Source organism: Anser brachyrhynchus (genome assembly GCF_964034855.1).
Source record: "Anser brachyrhynchus genome assembly, chromosome: 23".
In the NCBI taxonomy this organism is placed as follows: Eukaryota; Metazoa; Chordata; class Aves; order Anseriformes; family Anatidae; genus Anser; species Anser brachyrhynchus.
The window spans coordinates 3,569,320-3,582,850 of NC_137716.1; the positions used below are offsets into that span (position 1 = coordinate 3,569,320).

Here is a 13,531-nt window from a genome sequence, read left to right on the forward strand (position 1 = left end):
GGACGTGAGTGCCTGCTCAGGGGACTGGCCCGTGGATCTGCACACAAAGGAGGGCAGCTTTACGGGCAAGACACAATCTAGTGTGAGGTGAGAAGCAAGTCCTTGTATTCCCGGGGGATTCCAAAGGCTTGTGGCAGTGCTTAGAAACCCCAGAATGGAATATCCTACGTGGAGGGCAGCAGGTACAGAAGTGTCACCCAATATCCTTGGCTCCAGGCAAGACGCAAATTCCTGATCTGGGGAATTTAAGGCATCTTCTTACAGCCCAACCAACACAGCAACCTTTTTCTGCTCAGCCACTCCCACCCCTATGTGAAACAAGCACATCTAGGCAGCACTACAGAGAGCTCCTCTTGCCAGCACGTGCCCTACCTTCACAGAGGCTGCTCAAGGAAGACACGAGACGTATTAAAAGGAATTCTGAATAAAGCTTTAAGACAAGAGCCTTGATCAAACCCCTACGTGTCACATTGTGCTGGAAGGAGACGAACAGAGAAACCCCCACCAGGCTGAAGCAAAGAGACTTCAGACAGCAGGTTAAGAAGTGTCTGTGAGAGAAAAGGGGAAACATCTGACACTCCGAGGCCGTATCAGCACCTTCCCCGGGAAGGCAAGAGCAGCCTGTCCCAGGGAGGATGTCTCTTTAATCAGCAGCTCACAGGCTTGCTCCACAGATTAGCATGCACGGGGCTGTAGAAGCATTTAGTATTCAGAAAGCATTGGTCTGATACAAACTTATTTGCTGCCGCTGCAGCAGCTGCCACCAGTGACAGCGAGCTGTGCTACAAGGCAGGCTCTGAGTCCTTCTTCCTTCCTGGAGGGCACCCAAGGGGACAAAGCGAGGAATGCAGATCCGGCATCTCCTGAACTCCAGAGCGTACCACACCCCTCTCATCCCACGCCTGCCACCAGGCAGCCAGAGGGACGTGCACCTCCCCAGCCCTTGTCAGTGCTGCGCTCCTGTGTGGCCTAAATGCACCCCGAGGCCGCGCTATGCATGGCTGCAGGGGGTTTCCTGAGGGGAAAAAAATCATTTTTGTACATAGACCTCACCTGAGTCAGGCAAAGGCATCCTAGGGACCGCATGCTCCCAGGAAAGGAGCTGGGCTCAGGTTGCAAGAAGGGGCTGAGGACTCTAACACCCACAAGAAACTCAGCCCCTGTCTATTTCTTGAAATAAAACTGATTTTTATCTCCCAGCTGTTTACCCACAGAAGGTGTTGCTCCCCCACAACAACACCCCCACGTGTTGGAGAAGGTCGAACATCCAGTCACTTGTTGCAAAAGTATTTATTTGGGTGCCGACCACAGAAACTATTTTTGTAAGCCAGGGGACAGAAATAACAGTTCTCCAGTCCCAAGTCAGAGGAAGCTCTGAACATTAAAGAAGGCACCGAGGATGAAACCCAAACAGAGCTTCGAACTGATGGTCTGCAAAAACAAGAGGCCCCAGCAGGCCAGGTCACTGAGAGAACCCCAAGACTTTGCTATCCCCAAGGTTAGCCTGGGCTGTAGTCGGAGCTGAGGCACAAAATCAGAGGCAAGAGTGCCACTAAGCATACAAAGCAGAATTATCATAAGGTAGTCCCAGGACCGCAGTACAACCTCCCCACGTGTTCCAGGAATTTTCCTCTCAGAAAACCCTGGACTATGGCACACGCAGGGGCTGAAGTCATCTCGTCACATTATTTTTAGACTCTGGCTCAGGGGAGAATCTGTTGATATAAACAAGTGTGAGTGGCAAGCACCAGCCCTTGAAAGGGAAAGAGCAACGACTGAATGAAGGGGAGAGAGAGAGGATTTTTATTTCCCTTCGCGTCACCAAGAATTCAGGTCTGGCCTCTCCTTTGGTGGAGGAAGGAAACAGGCTCTTGAAAGACGTTCTTCAGGAGACAGATCCAGCCTGTCAGGAAAGGCCCTGGCCGGCAGCATGGCACAGAAAGGAGAAGTAACGGGGATGGTTTATCAAAGCGTCCCTTCTCCCCCCCCCCCCCCCCCAGCTTTCCCCTACTCTCCAACACTGATTTCAGGTCAGAATTGTCCGTATTAAATACCCTTAGGTCCCAGTATTCCTGAAGGAGCAGCAACGTTAGGGCAGTCTGAGCCAGCCAGCAGGGCTCCCGTGCTCCCCTTGAACAGGAACGCGTCGGGCCAAAGGATGTTATTTCTCTTCCTTAGCTTGCAGTCTGTTCTTCCGCTCCATCTTCTTCTGCAGTTTCCTCTTCATCTGCAGCTGCTTTTGCTCCTGCAGTGTCTGCTGGACCTTCTCACGGAATTTCTTGTTTTTCTTCTTGATCTTGGCCAGCTCCGCCTTCCTTTTTGCCTCCAGATCTGGATCCTGCAATGGCAAGTACGAGCACACTAACGATGTGCCGAGGGACAGCGCCAGCCCCTTGCCTTTCCCAGATGCCCGCTCTGCTTTCTAACCCCTGACCGAGTGGGCTGCAGAAATCAGACACCACCCCAGAGCACTTTTTTAAGAGCACCCTTTAAGATAAACTTCACCCTGAGGCAGGGGTGAGGCTGACACACCACAGCAGCGAGGGAGGAACTGTCATTTCTCTTCCGCGCCAATGGCATGATACCAGCTGCTGATGAAAGTAGTTCGTACAGCAGCAACTCTCACCTTCCCTTCAAGGATCATTTGTTTCCGCTTATTTATTTCTTTCTTCTCATCAAAATCCATGCACTCCAGTTCCTGTCAAAGCAGAAACACAGCAGGGCAATCAGTCACCGAGCACCGAGGCTGACACAGAGGAAAGCAGCCCTGCTCCAAAAAAATCAGCAAAGCCTCAGCGTGCGCGCGTTTGGCAGCCTGCAGCCCTTCCTCCACAAAGCACCAGCCTCCAGCCCCAACGCTCAGCAGCACAAAAGTGCTGCAGAAATGTGCAATAAGAGAGCAAACTTAGGGAAAATATCTAAAACCAGCCCTCCACCACCATGACATATATTTAAGTGCTTCCACTAGGAAAAGGAACAGGAATTTTTAATTTTATGCTCAAGAGAAAAGCTGCGTATCCAGAGCCTAGTGTTAGAGCACAACAAATCTCCTGGCTATGCCCCAGATTTCCCGTCCTCTGAACAAAGGGTGTCACGTTTGCACACTCACTATTTCACACTCCCTCCTGGTGACGTTCACGTGGGTGAGGATGTCAAGCACGAACCGCTCCTCCACAGAGAACTCCTGCAGCTTCATTTCTAGATCAGGGCGAGACGTTTACACATCGTGGTTGGTTACAAAATCCAGAGGCAGATTCTCAACACGTTAAAAAAGTAAAATAAAAAAACACAACCACAAAACAAACAAACAAACAGATGTAAAACCACAATTACAGAGTTCCACTGACCAACAGTGGAATTGTTGCCACGTGTTATCATCGCTCCCACTTCTGCAGGCCTACAACAAAAGGTTACATCCTCCCCTCTGCCTGGAATTCCCCCTAGTAGATGATGTTGCATTTATTGGGTCTGTTTCCTACAAAAAAATGAAGTCTGAACCTATGCAAAGCAACCTGCTCTTTTCACCCGCCTCAGCATACGCAGTAGTGGGGATGTAAGGAAGAAGCTGGCTGCTTTAACAAGAAGGCTATAGACTAAATCCAACCTTTTCTACTCCACTAGAAATAACAGGAAGACAAACTCATTCAGGCCTGGACAAGCACGCTCGTGCCTGGCACACTCAACAGCAGAATCAAAGCTGATGGAGGTTCAGCTGCTCCTCTTCTTTTCCAAGCCGTGGCCACAGGAAAGGGAAACCATTTTTATACTGATGTTCTGAACCACACATCCTGCACTGATAAAATCAGGGCTGCAAGCACCACAGGCACGAAAGAACACACATGATCCTAAGTTACAGCAGCATTCATGCTCCCCACTTACTGATTTCCTCCTCGATAGCATGTACGAGATGGATGTCGTACTGCGTCACCATTGTAATGGCCATCCCGTTCCGACCTGCACGATAAAAGCAGTGATATATGAGCCCTGACAAGCAGAGGTAAAGGAAGCCTAACCCGTGCCAAATTCCACCCATCCCTGAGCCAACCCAGCACATTATGGGGACAGGATGCTCAGAAGGGTCGTTATTTGCTCTAAGAAAGCAGTTAAGTGTTGGTGCAGAGCAGACGCAAGTCAAGGGGAGCCATCCTTGCAATCTGAAGGCAGGATGCTGAGCCAGAGATCTGAATAAATCTGGCACTGACCGAAAAGATGGCACTGCAGCTGCCGTGAAGGCTCCCCACAGCCGCTCGGGGCAGAGCCCCAGCACTGGGATCCCAGATTTAGCCACCTGCGGCACCGCCCTGCCGCAAGCAGCGCATGGTTTTCCCCGCTCACCTGCACGGGCTGTCCGGCCAACGCGGTGAATGTAGATTTTTGGCAGGCCTGGAGTGTTGTGGTTAATGACAACTTGCACTGTGGGAATGTCCAAGCCCCTGGAAAGCAGGGAGACAGAACAGAAGCTGAGAAACACCACGTTAACGTATACAAATATACGTAACTCTGATGCTTAGAAAGCAAAGCCAAGGCCTTTGGCAACACGGACTGCGGTTTTCTCTTACCTGGCAGCAAGATCTGTAGCAATAAGAATCTTAAAGATGCTGGACTTGAACTTCGCTAAAGCTGCAAATCGCTGCCGCTGTAAAGGGAAAAGTCTGGGTCGGGGAGGCTGCGGCCCACGGGAGCTCACCTGGGCAGGCGTTTGGCTCGGGGATGCTCCCAGAAGCATCCTCCTCCCAGCTCTGCCCGGCCACTCACCTGTTTCATCATGGAATGCAGAGCTACGGAAGGAAAATTGAACTTCCTAAGCATCATGTTCAAGATTTGGCACTCCCTTAGGAGAAAAATAAAAAACAAAAATACATCAGGCAACCGCGACGTTGTCAGATCAGGACAGAACCGGGGTTCCCTCTAGAAACCTTCGCAGCGCTACTGCCACGATGCAGTCAGTTACCGAAACACGCTGACAGAGGAGGGGAACAGGACACCCACCCCACCCCAGCTCACCCCACAGAGGGCAGCTGGATTCCCCCTTACGCTCAGGGGAACGCCACCAGAACCGCACCCCAAGCCCCAGCAGCCTGAGCCACGCGAAGGAAGGGAACGGGGCGGGAGGACTGGCAGCACGACCTTCCCCACCCCTTTTCCAGTACCACGAGCAAGAGGAAAGGCAGGGAAAGGGAGCAGCTCGACCCTCTGGAGTGCTGCACTTCTGGGCGGCCCTTCAGCCCCAGGCTGCTCAAAAAGAAAAAGCGTTCTACCAAATTTCAGTGCGGGCCAAGGAAGCAAAAACCCACCGGAGGCTAACAGCAACGTGGCGGGAATCTGGGATCGGAACTAAACCAGGAAACCGTGGCTGTGTAAAAGCAAGCACGAAGGAAAAACTCCACTCACTTGCAGGTTTTGGTGAAGATGATAACAGACCAGTCCTCGTGCTCGTCCTGGAAGGTCTGGATTAGATGGACGAGGTAGGCGTCCTTGACTGCTTCGGGTACGAGCAAGTAACGCTGGTCCAGCTCATCCACCGTCCGCACCCTGTTGGGAAGGGAGGGCAGAGCACCAAAAAAAACAGATTTGAGAAGAGAAAAGGGAACACAAGGGTCGTGAGAGACAGCAAGGCGACGAAATAACAGAAAGGAAACAGGATTTGACGCCCAGCAGAGCAGCTGTAGACGTACTCAGACGCAGCCTCCCAGAAGAAAGGTTTGTTCATGGCCAGGCTCTTCAGCTCGCTCAGCGTGTCGGTCAGCGTGGCGCTGAACAGCAGCGTCTGCCTGCGTGCGGGAACAGCCTCCAGGATCACCTCCAGGTCGGCGGTGAAGTCAGCGCAGCCCTGCTCGAACAACCGGTCGGCTTCATCCAGCACCTGGGCTCGGCCGAAAACAAAACGAGGTCACCCGCATGCATCCCTACGACGCCGGAAGGTTTTAGAGGGGAGGAAGCAGGCGAGGAAAGGGCCATACCAAGAACTTCAGCTTCTTAAGGCTGAAAGTGTTGGAGCTGCGGAGGTGATCGGCCAGCCTGCCGGGCGTGGCGATGACGACGTGGGGTTTGCGGGAGAGCTCCAGGGCCTGGGCCACCATGTCTGCAGCGAGAGCCGCGCGGTCACAACGCGTTAACCGAACGCAGGCCCTGAAAGCGTCTGCTTTACAAGCCTCCGAAGCGTCGCTCTCGTTTCTACCGCCTCGGGCGCTCCCTAATGCCACCGCAGCGCGAAGGAACCACGCTGGATGCTTTGTCCCTTCCCACCCCAACCCCACCGGGGCCGGAGGGCAGCAGCGGGGCGTCACTCACCGAGGCCGCCCACCACCACGCAGTCCTTGAGGCCGAGCGGCTTCCCCAGCACGCGAAACTGCTCAGCGATCTGGTAGGCCAGCTCCCTGCCGGGGAGGAGAGAGCTGAGGAGGGCGACGAGGGGACGCCGGGGCTGGGCGGGGGCCTCCCGGTGGTCCCTCCGTACCTGGTGGGTGTCAGCACGAGGCAGAAGATGCCGTAGGGGTCCTCGGAGAGCTGCTGCAGCACGGGCAGCACGAAGGCCGCCGTCTTGCCGCTGCCCGTCTTGGCGCAGCCCAGGCAGTCGCGGCCTGAGGGGGGTGGGGAGAGAGAAAAGTGAGGAGGGGGAATGGGCGGGGAGACTGGGGGAGACTGGGAGGATTAGAGGGGACTGGGGGGTGGGGGAAGATTGGGGGAAATTGAGGGGACCGAGGGGGATTGAAGGGGATTGGGGTGAGCGAGGGGGATTGGGAGGGATTGAGGGGACTGGGGGGGATTGGGGAAGATTAGGGGAAATCAAGGGGACTGAGGGGGATTGAGAGGGATTGGGGGTGAATGAGGGGGATCGGGAGGGATTGAGGGGACTGGGGGGGATTGGAAGGGATTGAGGGGGACTGAGGGAGATAGGGGAAGATTAGGGGAGATTGGGGGAAACTGAGGGGACCAAGGGGAATTGAGGGGGACTGGGGTGAACGAGGGGGATTGGGAGGGATTGAGGGGACTGGGGGGGATTGGGGAAGATTAGGGGAGATTGGGGGAAGTTGAGGAATCCAAGGGGAATCGAGGGCGATTGGGGTGACCACTGGGGATCAGGAGGGATTGAGGGAGGTTGAGGGGAGCAGGGGGATTGAGGGAGATTGAGGGCGGACTGAGAGAGATAGGGGAAGACTGGGGTAACTGAGGGGGATTAGGAGGGATTGAGGGGGACTGGGGAGGACTGGGAGAGATTGAGAGGACCCGGGGAGACGTAGGGGACATGGGGGGGATTACGGGAGACAGGGGTGGATTGAGAAGTACTGGGGGGGATTGAGGGAAGACTGGGGGAGATTGGGGAAGATTGGGGTGATCGGGGGGATTAGGGGAGATTGAGGGGACTAGGGGGAATTGGGGGAGATTAAGAGGAGACTGAGGGGGACTGGGGAAGGTTCGGGGAGACTGGGGGAAGCGAGGGAGCCTGAGGGGACGGAGGAGAGATGAGAGGGGCTGGGGGACGGGGGTGACCGGGAAGGACTGGGGGGCCCGGGGGGGATTGGGGGGATTATGGGGGGATTATGGGGGGGATTACGGGGGGGATTATAGGGGATGGGAGGGTCCCGGCGCGGCCCCGCGCTCACCCTGCAGCACGGGCGGGATGCAGGCCGCCTGCACGGCCGTGGGCCGGCTCAGCCCCACCTGCCGCGCCTGCTCCGCCAGCCACGGCGCCAGCCCCAGCTCCCGGAACGCCGCCATGGCGCTGCCCTGAGGCCGCTTCCGGCTCCCTAAGGCCGCTTCCGGTGTCCTCCGCGCTCCCATTGGCCGCCTCCGGCTAGCCCCTCCCTTCCCGTCACCTGCTTCCGGCGCTGCGGTGACATCACCTCCCTCCTCGCGCGCCTATTGGCTGGGGCGGGCGGTCGCCGTGGAAACGGCGGCTCCCGGCGGCCCGCGGGGCCCAGCCGCTTCCGGGGGGACGTGGCTGAGGGAGGCGAAATGGCGGCGGGGCCGGGCCCCGGCGCGCAGGGCGGGGAGGCGGACGAGCTGTTCGATGTCAGGAACAGCTTCTACATCGGCGCCTACCAGGCCGCCATCAACGAGGCGCAGCGCGTCAAGGTGGGCACGGGGCGGCTGCCGCCGGCCGCTGGGGGGGCCCCGGGAGGGGGCCTTTGGGGGCCTTAAGGGGCCTTAAGGGGCCTTTAGGGGGCCCCCGGGGGCCCCCGGGGGCCTTCGGGCAGGGCCTGGTTCTCACTCAGTGGCTCATGGGGGCTCGCCTGGGGGTGGTGCAGGGCTGGGCTGTGGTTGCGTGTGTTGCCGAGGTCCCGCTGCTGGCGTCCCCGTGGTGCCGAGGTCTTTTTTCTGTTGTTTTTTTTTCAGCCGTCCAAACCCGAGAAGGAGGTGGAGAGAGACGTGTTCCTCTTCCGAGCCTACATTGCCCAGGTGAGCTTCCTGCGCTGTGGTGGCAGCAGCGGGATTGGGCTCGAGCTGGGGAGGTTGTGAGCCCTGTGAGCTCGGCCTGGCACACCTTGTGAGTTCTTCCTCAGCGCTGAAACGTCGTGTTTTCTCCAGTAATAACACAATTACAACTGCAGTGTGTTCTGTGTAGGGTCCTGGTGACCAGACAAGACTTTTTTTAGGAGGCAGTTTATTTTAAAATGGTGTGTGGGGAAATACTCCTTGGTAGGGTTATGATATTTGGGGGTATTTGTGAACTACAATGGGATCAAATAATGTAAAGTAGAAATTTGCCATTTCTTTGCTTTGTTTCTTGTTGTTGTTCTAACAAAGGTTTTAGAAAACAAATGACTGCTTTCCGGGTTTTTAAAAATAAATAAACAAGTTCTTGGTTTTTCTTCTTTCTCTCTAATAGAGAAAATACGGCGTTGTTCTGGATGAAATCAAAGCCAATGCTAGTCCTGAGCTCCAAGCAGTGCGCATGTTTGCAGAATATCTCTCAAATGAGAGTCAAAGGTGAGTCTGATACCAAGTTGGAAACAAAGCCTTGTCTGACTTAGAATGTGTTTCCATGTGGGAAGCTTCACGTAGAAGCCCGATCTTTATTCGGGGTGTCTGTGGTTTTGCAGTGAATCTCAAAAAGGTAGAATTCTGGAGGAACAGGATCTTTTAAAGAAGCGTTTCTGTGTTTTCGTCTGTGCTCTTGCAGGGATGCAATTGTGGCTGATTTGGACAAGAAAATGGCAAAAAGCGTTGATGTAGCTAACACAACTTTCTTGCTGATGGCTGCTTCCATCTATTTCCACGACAAAAACCCTGATGCAGCTCTGCGTACCCTCCATCAAGGGGAAAGCTTGGAATGGTGAGTGCGACTCCATCCCTCATCGCTGAGGTGTGTGCTTGCGTAGCCTCTCCTTTCCAGGGAGAGGTGTAATAGAAATGGCTCGGGTCTGTCTTGTCTCTAAAAAGCTTTGAAACCATTGAGAAACCGATCGGAGCTTTGCTTTCCAAGTAGTAAGTGGTTTGGTGCACGATAGGAAGTCTTATTGCTCCCTTGTGAAACTTCAGAATCTGGTTTATTGATTTGTGAGCATTTGGAACTGCTGAAGCGAGTCCCGTGGCACAGGCAGCGCCTCTCTGCGAGGCAGAAAGGTTCCCGCACAAAGAGCGGGGAGGGGTGAAGCATGCCACTGAGACGAGCACTTTGCTCCTGTTGGTTGCAGCATGGCGATGATGATCCAGATTCTTCTGAAGCTCGACAGGCTCGACCTGGCTCGGTGAGTTTGTGCTCCTTTGTTTCTGAATTGTCTTCTTGCAGGGTGGGCTTTGATAAGAGAACGTGCTTCGCCAGCCTCCCCCGTGGTGCAGCAGAACACCTGCAATGGGCGGTAAAACTCATGTGTAGGTGTGCTGCAGGAGGTGCTTGTTCTTTAAGGTGCAAAAGCTTTTGAGATAACATAGGTGGGTACGGATGAAGGTGAAGCTCTGGGTTTAACCTCACCGTAGCAGAACGTGGTTTGAATCTCTGGGCCTGGGTTTGTTCTTTCCTTAAGGAAGTAGAACAGAGGCCTTTCACAGATTGCTTCAGTAAAACATTAAGAAATGTTTATGCCTCGTTACCAACTTACTGTGGCTGTTGTGCCGTTGAGATGGAAGACCTAGAGAGAGGAACCTGCAGCCTTTTGTTTGAATCTTAAGGAACTGCGGAAGATGCCTTGTCTTTCTGTTATCTCACTCCCAGTTTTTCATCTGCAGCAAGGAACTTAAGAAGATGCAGGAGCAAGATGAGGACGCAACCCTTACCCAGCTGGCTACTGCCTGGGTGAACCTGGCTATCGTGAGTATCTTCCACGAGGATCCCTGGCCCGCTATGTCTGAGAAGCAGCACTGGCACAAGACTCCGTGCCTTGTTCCCGATTCCTGCTTTCACACGCTTTCAGAAAAGCATCCAGTTTGATTTTGAATTTTTCTCTTCTTTCAAGTACCTGTTTTGGTGGGTTTTTCATCTGCGCTGCTTGGCTTTCAGCTCACACAGGGAAGAGCTAAACCATGCTTGGCTAACTCAGAAAACATCGTGTTATGAAACGGGAAGCTGCAGTGTGACTTGCATCCAGACCTTGCAAATAGGCAGAGAATTGCGTTTCTTTTTCCCTCCCTAGAGCAAATTGTCTTTAAGCGCGTCTGCGGTCCCACGAATAACGGGACGGTACAGGCTGAACTCAATTTCAATGTAGTGAGCGTGGTACAGCAAGCTGCTGTAGCTCCCCATTTCTCTTCAGTTTCAGTTTCTGAGCGCAGATGTTTGGCACTTTCCACCTGTAGTTCTTCATCTGCCCTCCCGTGTAGGGAAACCTGCCTCTGCAGAGCTAGAAGCTTGCCTTTCACCTTGTTACTGTTCCACGTTAAATCTTTTGGTGCCTGCCCCTGGTTGGCAAGAAACTTTATTATTATGAAATATTTCAAATAATCTGCCAAAAAGATGTATTCTCTGGCAATCCAGATGTCAGGTGTCTGAAAGTAAGCAGTCTCCTAAAATTCAGTAAAGCCTCAGGGTGTTTAGTAATACGTTAAGACTTTTTTAGTGTTCGCTCGGTCTTGTTATGAAATCTTTTGCACGTAGATGTTGCCTTACGCTTAGTGTGTGGCTAAATCATCCCTAAGATCTTATTTTCCTCTAGGGAAACTCTTACCTCTAATCAATGGAAGCTGCTGCATCTAGAACCCTTCTGAAGCTGGAAGTTTTTGAAAAGCCAGGTGTCTATACCTGGGTTTAATTATAAAATCTCATTTCATAATCCTTTATTACGTCAGGCATCTGAAGTGGTTCTTTAGAAGTGTTTTTTTTTTCCTTTGAATGGAAACCTGGATCTTTTGATCACTTAAGTGGTTCTTAACATTTAATATTTTTGCATTTCTTTCATCTGCAGTCTTGCAGTGATCTGTTGCGTTAGAGGAGGTGATGTGAATGCCAGCAGCTGCTGGCGCTGGTTCTTAAGCATTTAATTTTCTAACCCTGCAAACTTTGTGGCCTTCAACCGCAGCAAGCTCGTGCAGCCTTCTTAGCAATGCGTCGTGAAACTGTGCATGTTCGTCTCCTCCCTCTGCAGGGCGGCGAGAAGTTACAAGATGCCTATTACATCTTCCAAGAGATGGCAGATAAATGCTCCCCCACGCTCCTGCTGCTTAACGGACAGGCAGCCTGCTACATGGCTCAGGGCAAGTGGGATGATGCAGAGGGAGTGCTTCAAGAGGCGCTGGACAAGGTACTTGCTGCTTTGGCCAGGCAGATCAGCTTGAATCCAAATACCTCTCGCTCACACGGAGTAAAACAGCAAGGAACGTTGCCATTACGCTTCATGAAGATACCAGTAAATGGCTGCTGTTAATACCTACCTTCACTTTACCTTTTCCAGTAAAGTGAGTTACGGGTTTGGCAGAAGTTGTTCTTGCAGAGCCGTGCTGGTTGTTACAGTCTCTCGCGGTAGAGGTAAGTCACGTAGATCAGGTGGTTGTTTTTATTTTCAGGACAGCGGCCATCCTGAAACCTTGATCAACTTCGTTGTCCTGTCACAGCACTTGGGCAAGCCACCAGAGGTGAGGCTGGTTTTATTGTACTTGGCGAGCAGATCGGCCTGTTCTGCTGGGGATGGGTTCTATGTTCCTAGTGCGCGTGGTAACTTTTGGGTTTTGCAATTTTGTGTGTTCTCACTGAGACTGGTATTAACAAAACAGAATAGTCTGGAGGCACGGGGGACTTGGATCTTCAATATTCAGTGAAGTGTTTGTGGAAATCCAGCTGTTGTAGACAGTGGTCTATACTTGCAAGGAAGGCTTGAGTAGAAAAATAAATCCCCTGAGTTCTGGGCTTGGTTTTCACTGACTTGTGGGGTTTTTTCGAGTTTTTTTTTCTTCTTTGAACTCGCTACTTAAGGTGTGAGTGTAGAGTATGCACAGGTCTTACTGGTTTTAATACTGGTCTTAGCTGGGGCTGCGAACATTCAGGACACTGAAAAAGTCAGGTTTTTATTCACTGAGAACCAAGTCATTGAAGTGTTGTCTTTTAAACTCTTGGCTTGTCCTTGTGTTATCTGAATATTTAAATTTCCCCATTTCGTTCCATCAGGTTACAAACCGCTATTTGTCACAGTTGAAAGATGCACATAAAAATCATCCGTTCATAAAGGAGTATCAAGCAAAGGTACCGATAGCTTCCTAATATAAAATAGGATTCGTAATGACTCCTAGTCGCATTTTGTGGGCTGAGTTGATTGTTTACTGGTTAACATGACCACCATTCGGGGGGGGGGGGGGGGGGGGGGGCAGGTGAGCCCTAGTGAGAGGTGTTGGGAAACAGCCAGGTGTTAAACAAAGCGACGTGCCTGAAGCTTGGTAACGTCTGGGACGATCAGCTTTGAGGTACAGGTTCTTAATCTGGGTTAGAAGTTTGTTACCATCAGACATTATACTTACGTAGAGGAACGATCCTTCTGGGAGAGAGGGAATTGGGGGGTGAGGCAAGAAGGATAATAGGGAAGGAAAGTGAAACAAACTGGAAAAAATGGAGAACTCTGGTCTAGGTGACCTGCTTTTTAAAATTCCTTTTGCCTTAGTAAACTGCTATACTAGTGTTTTCTTCAGCTCAGAGGCAACACAATTGGTATTAAATTTTCAGCAAAGTTCAAACGGTGTTCATTTTGTTTTGCTTCTGTTTTGAAGGAGAATGACTTTGACCGACTAGCCATGCAGTATGCCCCCAGTGCATGAGGAGAGGGGAAGGAGCCTGTGGACCTGCTCTGTGGTACCTGGGAAGTGGGATTAATACTCAAAGCCTTTCTGGTAACATGGAAAAACGCCCTCTGCACCTTGGTCTGGCTTAACTCAGCGTGGCAGGGTCTTGCAATCCAGCAAGCCGTTGCTGAAGTTGTATATAACACGTAGCTACTCAAATTTGGTAGCTGAAAAGCCCGTGTTCTGGCTTACTCGGTTCCTGAGCTCTGTTTAAAATACAGTGCGAATCCAGAGTTGCAACACTGTACCTGAAACATTCCTAATAAAGCCTTTTCTGGGTCTGTGAGCCCCCTAATTTACATTCTGGAATCCAGGTAATTCCAGGAAC

The 13,531-nt window shown here is 52.3% G+C and overlaps 2 protein-coding genes across 2 annotated transcripts; one reads left to right on the forward strand and one right to left on the reverse strand.

Annotated features, from left to right (window-relative positions):
- Positions 1-1,274: 1,274 nt before the first annotated feature.
- Positions 1,275-7,890, reverse strand: DDX49 (DEAD-box helicase 49). Its single transcript, XM_080565967.1, has 13 exons — positions 7,605-7,890; positions 6,458-6,581; positions 6,292-6,377; positions 5,961-6,082; positions 5,676-5,863; positions 5,392-5,532; positions 4,756-4,831; positions 4,560-4,636; positions 4,336-4,433; positions 3,880-3,954; positions 3,110-3,198; positions 2,627-2,698; positions 1,275-2,338 (listed from the first exon to the last, which is right to left on the reverse strand). The coding sequence occupies exons 1-13, from the start codon at positions 7,780-7,782 to the stop codon at positions 2,162-2,164; spliced, it is 1,503 nt and encodes a 500-aa protein (XP_080422093.1). The 5' UTR covers positions 7,783-7,890; the 3' UTR covers positions 1,275-2,161.
- A 12-nt stretch (positions 7,891-7,902) lies between these two features.
- Positions 7,903-13,502, forward strand: COPE (COPI coat complex subunit epsilon). Its single transcript, XM_080565978.1, has 10 exons — positions 7,903-8,076; positions 8,338-8,400; positions 8,831-8,931; positions 9,125-9,277; positions 9,639-9,692; positions 10,171-10,252; positions 11,523-11,678; positions 11,941-12,009; positions 12,539-12,613; positions 13,132-13,502. The coding sequence occupies exons 1-10, from the start codon at positions 7,957-7,959 to the stop codon at positions 13,177-13,179; spliced, it is 921 nt and encodes a 306-aa protein (XP_080422104.1). The 5' UTR covers positions 7,903-7,956; the 3' UTR covers positions 13,180-13,502.
- Positions 13,503-13,531: the final 29 nt, after the last annotated feature.

Coding starts and splice junctions, on each gene's coding strand:
- COPE (XM_080565978.1), top strand. CDS start 7,957: ATGGCGGCGGGGCCGGGCCCCGGCGCGCAGGGCGGGGAGGCGGACGAG. Junction 8,077..8,337: donor ACGAGGCGCAGCGCGTCAAG/GTGGGCACGGGG, acceptor TTTTTTTTTCAG/CCGTCCAAACCCGAGAAGGA. Junction 9,693..10,170: donor GACAGGCTCGACCTGGCTCG/GTGAGTTTGTGC, acceptor TTTCATCTGCAG/CAAGGAACTTAAGAAGATGC.
- DDX49 (XM_080565967.1), bottom strand. CDS start 7,782: ATGGGAGCGCGGAGGACACCGGAAGCGGCCTTAGGGAGCCGGAAGCGG. Junction 6,083..6,291: donor CGTGGTGGTGGGCGGCCTCG/GTGAGTGACGCC, acceptor CTCTCGCTGCAG/ACATGGTGGCCCAGGCCCTG. Junction 3,955..4,335: donor TGGCCGGACAGCCCGTGCAG/GTGAGCGGGGAA, acceptor TTTATCGTGCAG/GTCGGAACGGGATGGCCATT.